At 44.8% G+C, this 17,874-nt stretch overlaps 1 protein-coding gene across 1 annotated transcript in view; it reads left to right on the forward strand.

Moving 5' to 3' along the window:
* The window catches only part of LONP2 (lon peptidase 2, peroxisomal), a 53,210-nt gene that overhangs the window by 17,920 nt on the left and 17,416 nt on the right, over positions 1–17,874 (forward strand). The window contains exons 7-11 of the mRNA XM_087827116.1: positions 877–1,135; positions 6,924–7,065; positions 8,240–8,390; positions 10,379–10,505; positions 14,043–14,170. Coding sequence (XP_087683242.1) covers positions 877–1,135; positions 6,924–7,065; positions 8,240–8,390; positions 10,379–10,505; positions 14,043–14,170 — 807 coding nt within the window. The remainder of the gene's footprint in view (positions 1–876; positions 1,136–6,923; positions 7,066–8,239; positions 8,391–10,378; positions 10,506–14,042; positions 14,171–17,874) is intronic.

Below are 17,874 nucleotides of genomic sequence, written 5' to 3' on the forward strand. Positions count from 1 at the left end.
GAAACTTGCTCTCTCGTTCATTCATGTATTTATTAGTCGGGTTCTGAGTGAAGCCTCATCGCTCAGCTGGGACTCTCACTAAAATCAGTAGTCCTATAATGACAGTACATGTGTCACTGCTCAGCCAGCACTCTGCTTATAGAAGATTGGTGGAAGGAAGGAAGTCAGACATGTGGAGATTCAGCTGAAGGGATGTGCCAGGAAGAGTGCTTTACCTATAAAGATCTATAGACAGCCTGGTGCTCAATGGTAGAGACTTAGTTAAGTGAGTGGATAATTGAATGATGGAACATTGGGGAGCCACTAAAGTGTGACTGAAAGATGCGTTTGACACTGAAAGATGTCTGACACTTGAAGGCCTCATAAAATTACCATTTTGGAGAATAGATATGTAAGACGATATACACACACACAGCACCTGCAATAACACTACCAAAGGAGGTAGTGATGCCGCCACAGGGGCATGAGGTTGTGGGTGACTCTTTCTTTTTTATTAATGTCATCGGGTTTTCTAGAATGAGCAGAAGTAATAAGAAAAAAAAGCACTTAAAAAGGAATAAATGCCAGCACAAATAGAATTATAGAAATTACATTGCCATAGAAATGTGTATCTAGAAAATCATTCCAGGTGAAATATGTGTATTAACTCCTTGAGTATTTGTGTAATGCCTACTATTTCTGTAGATACTAAATTTTCTTAAGCAAAAAAATCCCCACAAGTTCCAGTCTCCCTAAAGACTCATTTAGAAGGATCCAAGTCTGTTCTTGTCACATCTTTTTCCTAAAAAAATATTTAGATTCTTGTCAGCCTTGAAAGGAGTTTTTCCATTTAAAAGTCCCATGTGCTGAGATGATTTCTGTTGGGTTATTCAACAGACCGTCTGGACATTCGAGCAGCCCGGATCCTTCTGGATAATGACCACTATGCCATGGAAAAACTGAAGAAGAGAGTGCTGGAATACTTGGCTGTCCGACAGCTGAAGAACAACCTGAAGGGCCCCATCCTGTGTTTTGTCGGCCCTCCCGGAGTTGGAAAAACGAGTGTGGGAAGATCCGTGGCCAAGACTCTAGGGCGAGAGTTCCACAGGATTGCGCTTGGAGGAGTATGTGACCAGTCCGACATCCGAGGACACAGGTACAGTTCTCTCGGTTAACCTGCTGTTCTTGCTTTTCAGTTGACTTGAGCACCCCAAAGCCAAAGCATAATGCACACCTTTTTCTGAAAGGGCTGTTTGGGATGCTGAGCGAGAGGGATGTGGAGCCTTGCCATAATGGGGTGCCCTCAGCTCTCCTGGAATTTTCGCATGCTATAAATTAGTTATGACTAGGTATTATACTGCCTTATATCATTTGACCCAGTAGCATTTCAAAAATAATGGCCATAGCTCCTGCATTTGAAGAAGTGCAGCGAGGCCAGGGCAGGAGGGAGGAAGTGAGAGACCCTCGGTAACAAACGTGTTACGTTTGCAGTTTAAACTTGCTTTTAGGAGGGCTGGTGTACAGAAGGGTGTAAGTTATAAGGAGAAAGGTTAGGGTCATTTTTGAGGCTTATCCTTGCATTTTTGACACTTTTTCTGTAAAAATACCTTAAACTGTAAGAACTGAGTGGTTAACCAGACATTGCGGTCAGACTCACATGTGCGAGTCTTTGTCTCTATTCCCTGTTGCTCAGACTGGGGCATGTTTGGGAAAGCACGAGCCTCTGTCCTTCGGTTTAAGGGTTCATAGCAGTTGCAGGTTGTGAGATAATCACCTTCAGTGTGTGTGAAAGTGTATCATGCCTGCCCAGCCGGCGTGGCTCGGTGCCTGAGCACCGACCTGTGAACGGGGAGATCACGGTTCGATTCAGGGCACATGCCCGGGTGTCAAGTTCGATCCCCAGCAGGGGGCTTGCAGGAGGTAGCCGATCAATGCCTCTCTCATCATTGATGTTTCTCTCTGTCTCTCCCTCTCCCTTCTTCTCTCTGAAATCAGCAAAAACATTTTTTAAAAATATAAAGTGTATCATGCCTTCAGGGTATCCTTGCACAGAGTGTAATGTAGTACACCTGAAACTGTAAGACATTATATGTCAGTTAAACTACAGTTTAAATGTTTTTAAAGAAACTGCCTAATTTCCAGTCAAAGTAATGAAACTGAGTATAAAACTTCTTTCTCAAGGTAGATCATGCCGCCCTGGCCGGTGTGGCCCAGTGGTCAGAGCATCAGCCTGCAGACTGAAGGGTCTCAGGTTCGATTCGGGTCAAGGACACATACCTGGGTTGCAGGCTTGATCCCCAGCCCGGGTTGGGGTGCGTGTGGAAGGCAACCAGTTGATGTGCGTCTCTCACATCGATGTTTCTCCCTCCCCCCTTCCTCCCACTCTCTCTGAAGAGCAATGGAAAAAATATCCTCAGGTGAGGATTAAAAAAAAAAGATAGATCACTCCCTCAGTCGTATTGCTGTAAAGGAACCCAGATTCTCTGTGAAGCTGCGACAGGCGGGCCAGTGCCAGCAGTGGGCAGCTGCCGTGGCCAAGGGCGACTTAAATCATAGTTTCAGTTTGGTGAATGTGGGTTAAACTTGGAGTGTGGGGAAAAAAAAAAGAGTATGATGCTTTTATAACACCTTTTCTATTTGCCTGTTCACAAGATCATCGGTCCTGGGTCAGGATAGGAAACTTCAGAAACTTACATGAAAATGGTTCTTTTTAATATTTTTATTATGCATTAAAGGAAAATCAGTCCAAACTTTTTGTAAATAAGCTGTGAGGGCTGCAGGTGAGGTCAGGGAAGCAATCTCAAAGGGCCTGTTACCTGGCCTGTCTTGTCCTCACTCTGCCACTAGAGGCTGTCGTTGGCTTTTGTAAAGAAATTGGCATCTGGGGCCAACCCTGGAGAAGCTGGATCCAGGGCTGAAATCTTCTCACTTTGGCTCCGGAGCTTTGGGGAGGTTTTCCTCGCTCACCTGACTTGACTGGTCCCTCGGATTGCTCTGGTTTACTTCTGCCCTGGTTAGCTGTAGCACCCGGTTGTGGAGCATTTGGTGGAACTCAGAAAGTGAGCTTGTGGAGATCCTGTCATGTGAAATGAAGGTCGCGGGTATGCGACTTACAGGGGATCTGTCTTTCTTTCCTTTTTTTTTTTTTTTTTTAAATATATCTTTATTGATTTCAGAGAGAGGAAAGTAGAGGGAGAGAGAGAGATAGAAACATTAATGATGAGGGAGTCATTGATTGGCTGCCTCCTGCACGCCCCCTTTGTGGATCGAGCCCGCAACCCGAGCATGTGCCCTGACTGGGAATCGATCGCCTGGATCCTAGGTTGATGCTCAACTGCTGAGCCACGCCCAGCCAGGCTGTCTTCTTTCCACATCGGAACTGACAAATCAGCGAGGCTTGGAAGTGCCCACTTGGAGCCTGGCACACAGGCAGTGTTTCATAAAAGCAGCTTTTGTTATTATTTTAACTAAATGCACAGGGGGACAGGTTTAGATCCACATGTTTCGATATAACTTTTATAAAATTCAATCTGAGTTTTAAATTGTGCCCAACAGATCCTGTTCTTGGCATGATTAATCTGTGTGGCAAGATTGTGGGAAATGTATTTTTATGATGCTGTCGATGGGCAAAATGTAATGTCATAGTTCTCAGCTCTTCTTGTGAACAGATCTCTGTTTTAAATTTACTGACATTGGTAGGTATAAAATGTGTTCACTTTTTTCCAGTGAATATACTTTAATGTGTGTGACGGAGAGAACTGAATATAAAGAAAATAAGAACTTGTTTTGTAAAAGAAGGTTGTATTTTTGCCTGAAAGCTATAAAGTAAGCTTTTAGGTATGTGTGGCATGGACGGAGGCTGAGGTTGCTGCTGCTGTAAAAGGTGTGCGGGCCTGAGTCGCTCTGTTAACGTTAAACCTGGTTCCTGGTACACCTCGCCGGTCAGTGCCACTTAGCCACCGCGGCAGCGGGCGCTCCATTGAGACGACAGCCACCTGCCCCTGTGCCACTGGGGACTCAGAGCCTGGAGAGGACTCTATTTGAAAACCTGTTGGGAAGCAGGTGGAGAGTGGGGTGCGGCTGTTGGGGAGAGGAGAGGTTGGGAGCCCAGTCTGTGCCGTGTCCATGGTGGGCGGGGGAGGGGAGCACAGTGGGGAGGCTGGAGGATCATGGCGCGACCTTGGGGTGGGTGGGAGCGAGTACTTTCGTGTGACAGTTGGACGTTTTGGAAATGCCCAGGCCTTGGCATTGGAGTGTTGGTCACGTGCTCACAAGCAGAGTTCAGGCGGAGTTTGTTTTCCCCTGCCTCTGAGTAGGCACCACTGTTCTGCAGTTTAAAATAGCCGGGACAGACAGAGCTGCCCTGTGTTCCTGTCCCGTCCATCTCTGGTTTGGTCCCGGGCTTGCCTTGTTTCCCCGGCTCCAGACTCCAGCCTTTTGCCACAAGTACCTGTTGATGTGTTAGGAATTGATTTTAAAAGTAGCCAAAGAGTTAAATGATAAGGAGGTGGGAGATGGGGAAGAAAAAGAAAGACTCAGTTACATTTAAATCTTAAACTGGGGAAGTAATAGTGGTCTGACGAGACGTCGGCCCATGGTTTTGTTCCTGTTCTTTTGAGCAGCTTGAAGGAAGAGCAGCCGCGTTTCTGCTCCGTGCTAACTAATGTAGGTTTTCTGTCTTCTCAACATTTCTCGCTTGGGTTTATCTCCGCTGGGATTTCTCTGTACTTTTGTAAGCCACAGAGTCTGTTCCCATCTATCAGTTCTCGCAACTTACATTTTTATATTTAAGTGTTACATTTAAATAATTTAATTCAGTTCATAGAAATTAAATATAATCCATGAGGTTGGCACTATTCTTATCCCTGTTGTAACACATGAGGAAACTGAGGCTTAGGTCAAGCAATTTGTCTAAAGCAGAATTCAAAGACTGTGTGACCTTAACAGTGGTGATCAAAAGGTACTTTGGGTGCTGGCATCTTTGACATGGTGCCTCAGTAAATGGGAGAAACAGCTTCTGTTTGGGGGACAGCCTTGCAGCCCTGTGTCCAGCATCTGCTCTCCCCCAGCCAGCTGCTCACTGGTTCTTTAGAGGAGACTATATACTTAGTACCTGTGATTAGAAACTAGGTTGGACATATGCATCCAATGATTGTGGGGCCACTAAATGCTGTAGACTCTGCGTTTTGGCACTTGGTGAGAGGTCAGGACGTTTCTTGGAGTTGCTGGGGTTTGCATAGGCAGAGGGTGTCACGGACAGGAGGCACCACGTTAACAAACGTAAAAAGGATGCTGTTGTGGATGAAGCAGGAGCGTAGTGGCAGCAAGTTAGGAGGGCTCGGGGAGGGCTGTGAAGAGCCTGAGCTTCAGACAGAGGAGCTTGGACCGGACTCTCTGGGCTGCGGGAAGCAATGGAAGATTTAGCAGGAGTTGTTTGTATATGGTGACTGGTATCTAGATTTCTACTCCTTTAGAAAGGGCACCTGCCTCGAGTATTATTTTCTCTCCATGACTCTAGGTCTAGAATTTTCAAAAACGGGGGAGGAAAAGTAATGAATATAGCAAGAAATGACTCTTAGAGGCTTTTAGGGCTTTTTTAAAAGATGTCTTGTCTTCCTTCCCTACTTATCACAGAATACTGGCAAATCTGTCAGTTCTCTGGGGAATATTTCAGAGACTATATTAATTTGAGTCTTGTCCTTCCTGTATCCCATTCTGAAATCTCAAATGTGCTAACTCCGCCTTGTAACTGACCGTGGTTATTGTGTCTGGTTCTAGGGCCTTGGTCTCCCTCCCTGGGTGAAGGGCATTCCCACGATATTTCTGAGGCTTTCTCATCGTTTCAAAGGTCACACTGTTTATCTGTACTCTGTACCAGTCACGTGGCAGAATGGAGGCTGCTGTGTGGATGGGGAGACAGCTGCCCCACTCTTCACTGATGGTTCTTCCAGGCATCACCCTTCATCCCTTTCACAGACAGCACACGGCTTAGACAGCAGGTTGTAATTAAAGTTTTACCTATTGATTTTTAGAGAGGAAGGAGAGCGAGAGGGGCACTGATTTTGTTGTTGTACTTATATATGTGCCCTGACTAGGGATCGAACCCGCAACCTTGGTGTATCAGGACGAAGCTCTAACCAGCTGAGCTACCCGGCCAGGGTAGATTTAGTGCATTGCTGCTCACGATAGTGTGTGCTGGCTTTGTAGAAAAGGCGCTATGTCCAGTTGGACAAGCATAGTGTTTTTATTTCATGCCACACCGTGTACGTGTCGTCATCACATAGACGACCCCTGTTCAGACGTGGTGAAGCCGCCTGTACCAGTGTAATGCAGACCACAGTATCTGGCTCAACTTGGTTGTGCCAGGATGGACACAGTTTCATTCAGTGGCCAGGATTAGTGGAATTTTGATATAAATACTGTTGACTCCAGATCCTCTCACTATGAATAGTGACAATTGATTGCCTCTGAAAATAAAAGAGTTTGGAATTTTTCTTTTTGGGGGGTCCGCATTTTGAGTGGCCCTTTGACTGGATTCTGACTCCTTCATGGAGACGATAAGGATGCACCAGCCTGGGCAGCCTTTTCACTGTGCACAGAGCTGGTTGTGTTGGGGGCAGGGGTGCCAGGAGGGAGCAGCATGGGGATTAAAGTTTTATTGGAACATCTTGCAATCTCAAAGAGTAAGAGTCATAACTGTGTCACTTAAGTGTAATGTTTTTCAGTCACTAAGTGGCCAAAATTAGATACAGTTGCTCCAGTACCATGGGTGCTTACAACCGAACTTAAATAGAAAATAAGGTATGAATCGAGGCTAGGAGTGTGATGCACATGGGGCTTCGCGGCAGCACCGTGATAACTGAACGGCCTCCCCTCTGGCTTCCGGCTCCCGGCCTCCGAGTGGGGGGCGCTGGCCCTGACTGTCCTTTCCGCTCGCCCCGCAGGCGCACCTACGTGGGCAGCATGCCTGGCCGCATCATCAACGGCCTGAAGACCGTCGGGGTTAACAACCCAGTGTTCCTGTTAGACGAGGTCGACAAGCTGGGGAAGAGTCTGCAGGGCGACCCTGCCGCAGCTCTGCTTGAGGTGAGGCTTGGAGAATCAATCCGACTGCTCGTTGCAGCGTGGCTGCGAGGTCACCACACTCAGTGCACGTGCGTGGCTGTGGGCTAGGCCCGGGAAAACCAGTTTCAGACAGACTGAAGTCTGAAGCAATTCAATATTTAAATTTAAGTATCTTAGAGATTTCTTTTTCTAATAATTCTCATTTTTTTCTTGTTTGTTTTTATCAAATGGTTTATCAGAACTTTATGCATGCTCATTGTTTAGAGACCAGTAATCCCACAGGGTTATTACAGAAAGCAGCACCAAGCCTCCTTCTCCCTGGGGTCCCCCATGTCTTCTGCACTTCGGCCTTTGTTGGTTAATCCAGTGTCACAATGGCACGGCTGTGTTGCACATTTTACTTCTGTTTTGTGTATGTATGCCAACCCTGTTTATATCTATAATCCAGTGAAAGTGGCTGTGTGAGAGAGGTTTAGAGCTCGTGGGAGGCACTTGGAACCTTCTTTAAAGTCCTCTGCAGGCCTCTCCCCAGCAGCAGTATAAACACGGTACCATTGCTCAGCGTCTTGGAATCTAATTGGCAAATTATCTAGTTCATCCATTTGAAATATTTTTAGTAGATACTGACAATGTGCTCATTAAAGTGAGTTTGTCCTTGTGCTGGATCAGAACATAGCAGCAGGGTCATTTTTACTGGTTTCCTCTTGTTTGGCACTCCCCTTTCAGTTGAAAACTTGTACCAGACTTGCTGATAATGTCTGAAGAGGAACATGCTAATTATTATGTTACCTGTTACCTAAGAATTTCAGAATTCTGCACACATTTCACTTTCTGTTCCCACAGCAGAGAGGGCGTGTCTCCAGGAGAGAACTGGTTCTGTAGGGTTGATACTTAGTGAGATGGCCACATGGTGAGTCACTAACAGAAAGATGGAAGAATAAGCTGAAGGGTAGTTTTTGCTTCTTTGTGCTTTTATGTTGTCAAAAATTTTGACATACAACATGTTCCGTTTTTATGAAAAATAGTATTTAGAATGAGGGGCATGTGAAGAGGAGGCCCGGTTTTAGCGTTGTCCCAGGTTTCCCAACTAACTGTATTGGGCAGAAATGCCAGCCTTGCTGATACATCATTTCTTCCTTCATAGGCTTTCCCTCGGAACCACTGCATTTGTTTAATGTCTGTTCTTCCCCCGTAGGTGTTGGATCCGGAACAAAACCATAACTTCACAGATCATTACCTAAATGTGGCCTTTGACCTCTCCCAAGTTCTTTTTATAGCAACTGCCAACACCACAGCCACAATCCCACCTGCTTTGTTGGACAGAATGGAGATCATTCAGGTGCCAGGTACTTGGTTCATAAAAAAGTTAGTTATTTGATATTTCTTGTCTTTCTGAACATAACCCTTTAAAATTGGTCGAGCTGTGGCGTCTTGAGTAAAAAGTTGCCATGTATCATCTTCCCAAGTTCCAAGTCAGCTAAATAAACCAGCTTCACGTAGATTCAAAGTCTGAACAGCAGGATTGTGTTTGCTTAGCCAGCACAGGAATAAATTTTGCTTATTCTGTCTCAGGAATAAATTTTGCATAATAAGTTCAGATGGAACTTAGTATTAAAGAGTAATTAATTTTTTAATGAAAAGCAAGACATTTTTCTTTGAAGCAATTTCTAAAATTATAGATTAAAATAATTTTTTTCAAAGTAATTCTCTAAAAACCAAAACCAGATCTTCACATGGTCAGTGTGGCTTCTTATCCATCAGATTTTGAAGTTCTCGCCATCTCGTACCATTTCCTTGTACATCTTTTCTGCTATTTATTCCTTTTTCTACTGGGGCAGTGTACTCATTCATTTTCATTAAGTGAAGGGTGGTCACAAAGAGCGGCCAGACCTTACCTCGCCTCGCCTTCTACAGACGCGCAGGCTGCTTCACATTCCTGTTGGCTGCAGCAGCCACATAGGGGTTTTGTTTTGTTGTTTGTTTGTTTTTTGCAAAAAGTCCTTTAGTTACTAACAGTAAATAACTCCCCGTGTTTTCATCTTATTTTAATGTCTCAATTATTTTTCTCTAGAAGACAGCTGATATCAGTGGGTATTTGTTAAAATGAAACTAGAGTAATTTAGATTCTAATACAAGCTAAGCCCATATTTCATATCAATCTGAAATATAATTTTACTATCAAGTGAATGATAATTATATTTCTTAGTTATCTGTGAGCCCTGCCAGTTCCTGTACTCATTTTAAAATAGGGTGGAGTGAAAAATTGCTTTGTGCATATTTATGAGACTAAAATAAGTAAGTCGCAAAACCCAATTGCCTGGAAACTCCAAATTCAGGCAGATAGTCATAAGATATACTAATGTGCAGGGTGGGCATGTGGTGGCACCTTCCTGCAGGCGTGGTTATCTTCTCTCTTACCTTTTCTGCTATTTATTTCCTTTTTCTACTCAAAAGATGTCTTATCTGTTCATCTTTTTAATTTTTGCGTGTTCAGTGGAAAGGAGGCAATTAGTTTAGGGAGAATTTTGTCTTATAGATTTAAAGACAAAGGAAATCTATACTCGTTGAGCCTTTAAATAAACAAGAACATAAAATCTTTTAAATATATAAATTATATATATGACTCCAACTCATCAAGGGGAAAGTCTTTTATAGGACACCTTTGTCTTGGGGTTGCTTTGTTGCTAAAATTTATGTGTGGCTCTTCCCTTGGAACCCACTGCTTATTTAATTAAATCTGGTTGTGTTTTAAGTATTTTCAGTTATGTATCAAATTATGCTAAGAAAAGGGATGTGTTTCCTATTAAATAATAAAATAACTCAAATTTGAGCTAAGGAGATAATTATCTCTAAGGTTTGACTGAGGTTTTCTTCCTCTCCCTTCAGAGACATATCATTTAATCAAAAGACTTTCAAATGCTATGCTTAGTAAATGCTTGTTTTGATTGGGGAAAAGTTGGAAAATTTTTTTTTAATATGTTTATTGATTTCAGAGAGAGGAAAGGAAAGGGAGAGAGAGAGAGCAAAACATCAATGATGAGAGAGTCATTGATCGGCTGCCTCCTGCACGCCCCCTACTGGGAATCAAGCCCACAACCCCGGCATGTTCCCTGACCAGGAATCGAACCTCGATCTCCTGGATCATAGGTGATGCTCAACCACTGAGCCACGCCAGCCGGGCAAAAGTTGGAAATGTTAACAATTGCTGATTAGAGAATAAATTTCTTTATTCTGATTGTATAATCTTAGCTGAAATAATACTTAAGTTCATTCTTTAAAAGCACGGCACTGGGAAGCCATGTGAATAATTGCAAACCAAGGCTCCTTCTTCCAGGGTACACACAGGAGGAAAAGATAGAGATTGCCCACAGGCACCTGATCCCAAAGCAGCTGGAACAGCACGGGCTGACTGCCCAACAAGTGCAGATCCCCCAGGTCACGACACTGGACATCATCACCAGGTCAGTCAACAATGCTGCCGCTTCTCTAGATGCTGAGTCTGACACAGCAGCTTACTGCATCCATCACTCCCAGCGGGTGGCCAACAAGCATTCCCACCGTTAGCGGTTTGCAGGAGCCTCCGCATTAGGCAGGAATTCAGAGGGGCAGCATTGAGAGTATCTTCACAGCAAAGGACTCGACTCGGGCCAGAATTTCAACTCTTCCCCAGTAGCCGTGTAAGGCATAAGGGATGTATCTGGTACATTAAGACCCAAAACATGGAAAATATTGAGACAACTTGTATGGCCCAGATCTTAAAAGTTGAATTCTTTTAATATGTGAGATGCTGCTTTCAGACATCAGTTTTAAGTTATTCAGATTTTCTTTTCTTCTTTTTGAGAGATTTTTAAAATCCTTCGAGTTTTCATCTTCAGAATTAACGCTGGAACAATAGAGACGGTACCTTCCCAAGTTAGCCATCAAGTGTTCAAGCCTGTGGCGAGCGGCACATAAATTATCTCAGATTATTGCTCAGTCTGAGTTACAAACTGCTTGTTTGGATGGAAAGTGCACCCTGTTGAGAATTTGTGTCTGCAATAGCCTCTTACAGTTCTCCTGGCTGTTCAGCGTTGCAGACCATTGCATCACCTGGCCCATCCATCAGCCTGCCAGGCCCTCGCAGGCAGCCCTTCCTGGCAGCTGCTGCTGTTCAGGAGAAGTGAAATGTCTCCTCTTTTTGGACTCTGACTTGGAATTGGCCAGACTGCTGTTTGATCTAAGCCAGCCTTCTTTGGAAGTCTGTTTAAATTTACATACATAACAGGAAGACTAAATCTGACCTGGGAGTTCCTTTCCTTAACTTGAGATCTGCTGTGTGGATAATGCCAGGAGAAATGAATTATGTGATTTATATGCCGAAGTCCTCCAGTAGTAGCCTTACTCAGATCACCCCCTGGTGCCTTTGAGCAGCTTTCAGGAAGTCACTCAGACTCTGGTGGCGTTCCCACCTGTAAAATTTGAGTGATGGAATAAAATATCCATAGCTTATCTGGATCGAAACAATGGCTTGAAGAGGAATCTCTATTTGTATTTCCCAGTTGTTGCCTGAAGAACTATTTCTTTCCTATTACTTGTTAGCTCAAAACACCTGGTATTAAAAGTGATGGACATTAGAGCATTTCTCTGATCAGTTTTAATATGTTTAAAACAACACAGGTATTTGCTAGAAAGTTCTGGCATGTTTTAGATGTTTACTGAGTGACTAGACCCAGGACATGGCTTTTCATCTCTGGATGTGTTCTCATCTTTTCCTGTGTCGTAGTCATAGACCCATAATGTTCGGGAGGAGGAGGGAGCTTAGGAGTCACCGCGGCCGGCTCTCCTCCCAGCGTGAGTAGCTGCCTGCGATCCTCCCCTTTAGAGGGCTCGCTGCCGCCTGCTGGGCGAGGGGGTGCGATTTTCTAGTTCTGCCCTATGGGAGCACCTGGAATCTCAGTACAGCTCCTCCCTGTACAGCCCTTCTGGCATTAAAAAAAATGCTGTCTCTGGTTCACAACCCGTAAATGTTCTCTTGTTCAGACTGGCCGTTCCTGCCCTCTTTCCCATTCCTCGTGACCCTCTTCACGGCTTCAGCATCCAGACTGCCTTCTGCTGCCGGACAGTGCAGCTCGGCCCTCCCGGCATGAGAGGACCCGGCTCGCTCTCTCTGGCTGTGTTAGTTTATGACTGTAGCTCTGGATTCTTAGCTTCTTCGTGTTCTCTCTGTTGCACTCAGTTACAAACACCTTCAGTTCTTTTTCACGCGAGTTTCTGCTATGTTTGGCCTATACCATTCTGTATTCATAGGGCGGGGTTTTTTTAAGCCCAAATGTGGAAGTTTGCAATTTGTGTGTATTTTGTTGTTAGTCTCTGCTACCATTGCAGCAGACCGATTTTTTGCATCTTACTGATTATCAAGGATGTTGGTTTTATGTCTTGCGAAAGTTGGCACCTTCGTGTCCAGATCATGCGAAGGAAACGAGCCGGTTCTTGCTGGACACTGAGGTGCTTCTCTTCACGGTGTGGGGGTACAAAATAGGGCGGGTGTCTCCTTCCTGCAGTCAGCTGCTCGCCTTGAACTGTCTGCATTGGTTCCTAGCCCCTTATTGTCCAAAATGCCTATGAAAAGGTATTTCATTGTCGCTGTTGTCTTTGTGACTGTCAGCTTGCTCCAGCTCACCCTGAACTTCCTGTGGCCGTGTCTGCGCATCGGTGGGTCTCCCTGTCAGCTTCCTCAGTCCCTCTTCTTGTCCCGTCCAGACGGTTCGTCCGAGCTGATCAGATGCTTGTCTGGGAAGCTGCAGCGGGTTTTTGGTCTTATTTTATGTGTTGGTTTATTTTTGTTGTTGTTAACCCTCACCCTAAGATACTTTTTCCATTGATTTTCAGAGAGAGAGAAGGAAGGGGGGAGAGGGAGAGAAACATCGAAGGGAGAGAGACACATCGATTAGCTGCCTCCCGCACAAGGCGCCCCGGCCAGGGCCGGGGATTGAACCTTACACCTCAGGTACGTGCTCGACTGGGAATTGAACCCAAGACCCTCCGGTGAGTGGGCCAACGCTCTGACCACGAAGCCACGCCAGCCAGGGCTGATTGATTTTTAAGATGCCGCCCTGTTTCCCTCCTTACTGGGGTTATGTGCGGCTGTGTACTGTGGTCTTTATCTTCACAGCCTCCTATCCTTTTGATGGGAATGAGTTTTACTTTTAGAGCGTTTTTCCAAGAGCTTTAATTTGTCTTTTTCCAGAACCTTAAAAGTCTGCTTCCCTACAGTCTCCAATATATGTCTGACTGCCAGTCAAATCCAGTTTTTCACATAAAACTGCATTCTGTACCTCATCCCGCCCACTCACACCCTTCCAAAGCTGCGTGGCCAGAAATGGCTGTACTGCGTAATGGCTTATGGATTTGAGGGGATCGTAGAGGTTTTGTAAGACAGCTCTGCTTAAGCACATGCAGTGTCTTTCACACAGTCGGGCGTTTGTGCCCCTCGGCGGCCCTCCGCGGAAGCCCTGCGGTGGAAACACACCCTACCTGCTCGCTCTGTTGCCAGTGCAAACTAGACCTCGGTCTCAGGTTATTTTTTGCTTTCGTGGGGAAAAAAGTCCTGTGTTTTGAATTTTTCAGCAGTATTTGAAGTATAATAAATCTATCTACAATTTTCTTAAGTTGACTAATTTTGTTTAAGAAAGCACTTACACATTCTCAAAGAGAAAATGATGTCTTGTGTGCTGCCAGCTTCACTTTGAAGAACCAAGAATTCACTTGTAAGTCTAGGGTAATAGTTCAAGAGACTGTATAGAGAGACGAGCTATAGCTGCAAATACATCTGCATCTTGCAGAAATGGCAGTACTTTTATAAAGAACTTCTAATATTAGAGACTTAGTGCTCAAGAAAACATAATGAACTTTTAAATGCACACTGTTTACACATTGAGGGTAAATGCTAATCATGGTACTTCTGCCTGTTTCCACAGGTGGTGTTCAGCCCACACTAAAAGGTTGTTCTTTGATGGCAGGTACACCCGTGAGGCGGGCGTGCGCTCTCTGGACAGGAAGTTGGGGGCCATTTGCCGAGCAGTTGCCGTGAAGGTCGCGGAAGGACAGCACAGAGAAGCCAAGCTGGACCGTTCTGAGGAGGCAGAAGGTCTGACCCTGAGCAGGGCTCTCGGGCGGGGGAGGCGTCAGAGGCAGACGGCAGGTGAGGGCGGCTGGGCAGTCCTGAGCACTGGCACCCTGGTCCTGGTCAGCGCGCCCGGGGAAGAGCTGGCCCAGGAGGGATTGCGTCCAGAAGGCTCTCTACAGAGAGCACAGGGTATAGCTGGAATCCCTCAGTGTTAATGCTTTAAGGCAGCAATTTTCTTCTTTTTTATTTTTAAACATATCTTTATTGATTTCAGAGAGAGGAAAGGAGAGGGAGAGAGAGAGAGAGAAACATCAATGATGAGAGAGTCATTGATCAGCTGCAGCCCGCAACCCAGGCATGTGCCCTGACCGGGAATCAAACCCTGATCGCCTGGATCCTAGGTCGATGCTTAACCGCTGAGCCACGCCCGGCCGGGCTAAGGCAGCAGTTTTCAACCATTTTCATCTCATGGCACATAAACTAATTACTAAAATTCTGCAGCACACCAAAACTACATTTTTTGCCAGTCTGACAAAAAAAAAGTATAATTTTGATTGATTTACTACTAATAATAATTACCTACCCTTTTTGCTCCAAAGTGACTTTTTAAAAAATCAGGTGCCTATACTTGTATATGAGGCTTTCTGGTTCCAAGGATTAACCCATCACGCGACATGCAACATGCCCAGCAAGAGGCAGCTCTGCTGCGCGACCTGTGGTCTTCTTTCTTATTCTTTGTGTTCTTGGAGGTTTTCCCCTTCATTAAATTTCTTGTCATTTTAATAGGATTCAGAGAGGAAATTTAAAGATAAACACATGTTCAGACCACCATTTAAAAAAATCAATGTTTTGCCCGGCCGGGTGTGGCTCAGCAGTTGAGCGTTGACCTGGGATCCAGGCGATCGGGGTTCGATTCCCAGTCAGGGCACATGCCCGGGTTGCAGGCTCCATCAATGACTCTCTCGTCATTGATGTTTCTGTCTCTCTCTCCACATCTCCTTTCCTCTCTCTGAAATCAATAGAGATACTTTTTTTTAAAAAAAAATCAATGTTTTGAAAGCACCCTGTGTGAGTGGTCTTTCCGCTCTTGTCTGTGAGATAATAGAAAGGCAGAGTATGAAATGAGTTTATCTAGTTAACACATTTTGAAAATTGTTTTCAGGATTTAGATGGTGTGTTTTTGATAATAAACATTCAGAAGGATGTGCTGTCACAGGAGACTGTTCATAGTTCATGGTGCTTACTGTTCATCCATCCCCATCAGCGTAGTTCTACAGTGTCTGTGTCACTGCAGCTATTTAAAGGTAACCCAGGAACATTCAAGAACTTGTTCAGCCACCTGTGAGCTGTGTGAGGACATACAGTGTTTCATAGTAACATTTATATGGTCATTTTTTTAAATCCATGATTCACAGAAGAATCCTAAATGATAGCATAGTTAAGTAAATTAGATTTGAGTTCTTATGACTTTACCCAGGACATCCAGATGAATTAGTAATTAGGATAAATACTTGTCTCTTGAGGATCATATTGGTTGTAGTTTTTATTAGAAGCTCGTGGCCTCTAAGCAGTTTTAATGCTGTAAGATACCCTTGAGTTACTGTAAATGACTCTGCTCCCTCTGGGTTTTAGCAAGATAATTACACGGTGTCCTGAATTTGGTGTTCTTGACCTCAGCCAGGCCAAATGAAGAATTTCTACAAAAAAGTCCATATCAGCGTTTCATGCCACAAAGTTCAGATGGAGCTAGCTTAGTAACTGAAAGTTTCTCTTCAGGAAATGGATTATTTAAAATTAGAGTATAAAATAAAGCAGTTGTAGAAATTTCAAGTAATGCAGTGAGGGAGTTATTTTTAATGTTGAAAATATTGCTGGACTTAGAGTGGCTGCCAGGAAAAAGGAATTTCAGGCCACAAGCTTCAGAGCAGGCAGGAACCTCCAGTGTATCAAACAAGCTTTCTGGAGGAGGCCCAGCAGCACTGGTCTGTGGGAACAGTTTGTCTTTGTGTTTGTGGGGCCTGAACTGTCCACTAAACAGAACACATAACAGCAGGGTTTAAAAGGCAGGTGGGCTGGTGGGAGGGTAATAGTTGGGGTGTGTTGGGGGATGAGCACTTCGGGTTCGGGTCACGTGCTGTAGGTATGGGGGTTCCTTCCTAAGCAGCGCCGCTGTTTCCTGTATGTTGTCAGTGGAGTCTGCACTGCTCTCTTCCTTCTGCAGTATTGGTCGGGTTGAGAGAGAAAAGTGTGTGGCTGAGTTTTGTTCTGCTCTTTGCCTGCCCTTGGCCGGGACAGATGTTCTGCCTCTTCCGCGCTGCACGCCTGGGCGCAGCCCTCTCTGTCAGTCAGGCCACGTCCCCTTGTCCCAGTGCTCAGGCGCCATGTGTGTCCACTAACACCCAGTAAGATTCTTCCCTGGAAAAATGTCCTCACAGAGGCGTTGTACTGTCATCAGCCCTTGTGAGGTTTCTCAGAACACGTGGTATCTCAGTTATGTTTTAAAAAAGAATAGTATTTATGAGCGAAGCTACATTAAACTCAGTGACTGTCAAAATGTTAGTTCTTATTGTTCTCATAGAAGTCACCTGAAAATTTGGTCAGGAAAAGAAGAGAAAATCAACACAAATTTAACAACTATTCATGAGGGTATTAGATGTCATTGTAAGTAAGCTTTTTATATCACGTGAAGCAGCACTGAGAAGTGGGCTTGTTGTGGGTCTCAGACCAACACTCGGGACCATGAGTTAACTCACAGCAAGTGCAGGCACCTGGGGGGTGAAGTCCTGTGGCAGCCTCGGGGGGGAGGTCCCGTGGCAGCCTCGTGGGGAATCCCGTGGCAGCCTCGTGTGGGGGGAGTCCCGTGGCAGCCTCGTGGGGGGAGTCCCGTGGTAGCCTCATGGGGGGAGTCCCGGGGAGTCCCGTGGCAGCCTCGTGCATGGTTCCAGGAATGACTGGCTCAGGTGGTCTTGGTCACAGGGGGCGGTGTCAGCCCTCGGGCGTGTTCTTCAGGACTCCCAAGCCGTTGTAGGTGCTTCAGATGTGCAGAGAAGTTTTATAGTCAGCTTGTCAATTTCTACCAGTCAAGAAATCAAACTTCAGGATGTTTTGATTGTGATTGCAATGAATCTGTACATCGTTTTGGGGAGAGCTGACAGTTTTTCAGGTCTTTTGATTAATGACTAGCTTCATTTATTTAAGTATTAGCAAATGTTTCTAGTGTTTTGATAGTTTTTGGTGGTGAGCTTTTGCACATTTTTCTTTAGATACATTCCTGGTTATTTGATCTTTGTGTGAGTGTATCATCATAAGTGACATTTTTAATTATTTATTTTCTAATTATTTTTGTTGCGAGTATATGGGAATCTATATTGACCTGTATCCAGCAAACTTTTAATTCTGTCGATTCTTTTGGATTTTCTGTGTACACCATCAACCAATACAAATGCAAATAGTTTTTACTTTTTCCTTTCTGACATTATACCTTTTATTTCATTTGTTCCCTAATGCACTAGCTAGGAACTCTGGGAAAATGTGGACATGGTGGTAAAAGATGAAGTAGACAGAAAAAAGCTATGGAGAAACTGCCAGCCTACAGAGCCTTGGTTTTGTGCCTTTGGGTCCCCACTCAGCACCTAATTGAACACCCTGAAGCCTCAGATGAGTGGGATTCTCAGCGGCTGTCCAGTCTGACTGTGGTTTGACTCATTCGCTCCTTCACAGCATCC

Source organism: Miniopterus natalensis, chromosome 18, assembly GCF_054644295.1.
Source record: "Miniopterus natalensis isolate mMinNat1 chromosome 18, mMinNat1.hap1, whole genome shotgun sequence".
In the NCBI taxonomy this organism is placed as follows: domain Eukaryota; kingdom Metazoa; phylum Chordata; class Mammalia; order Chiroptera; family Miniopteridae; genus Miniopterus; species Miniopterus natalensis.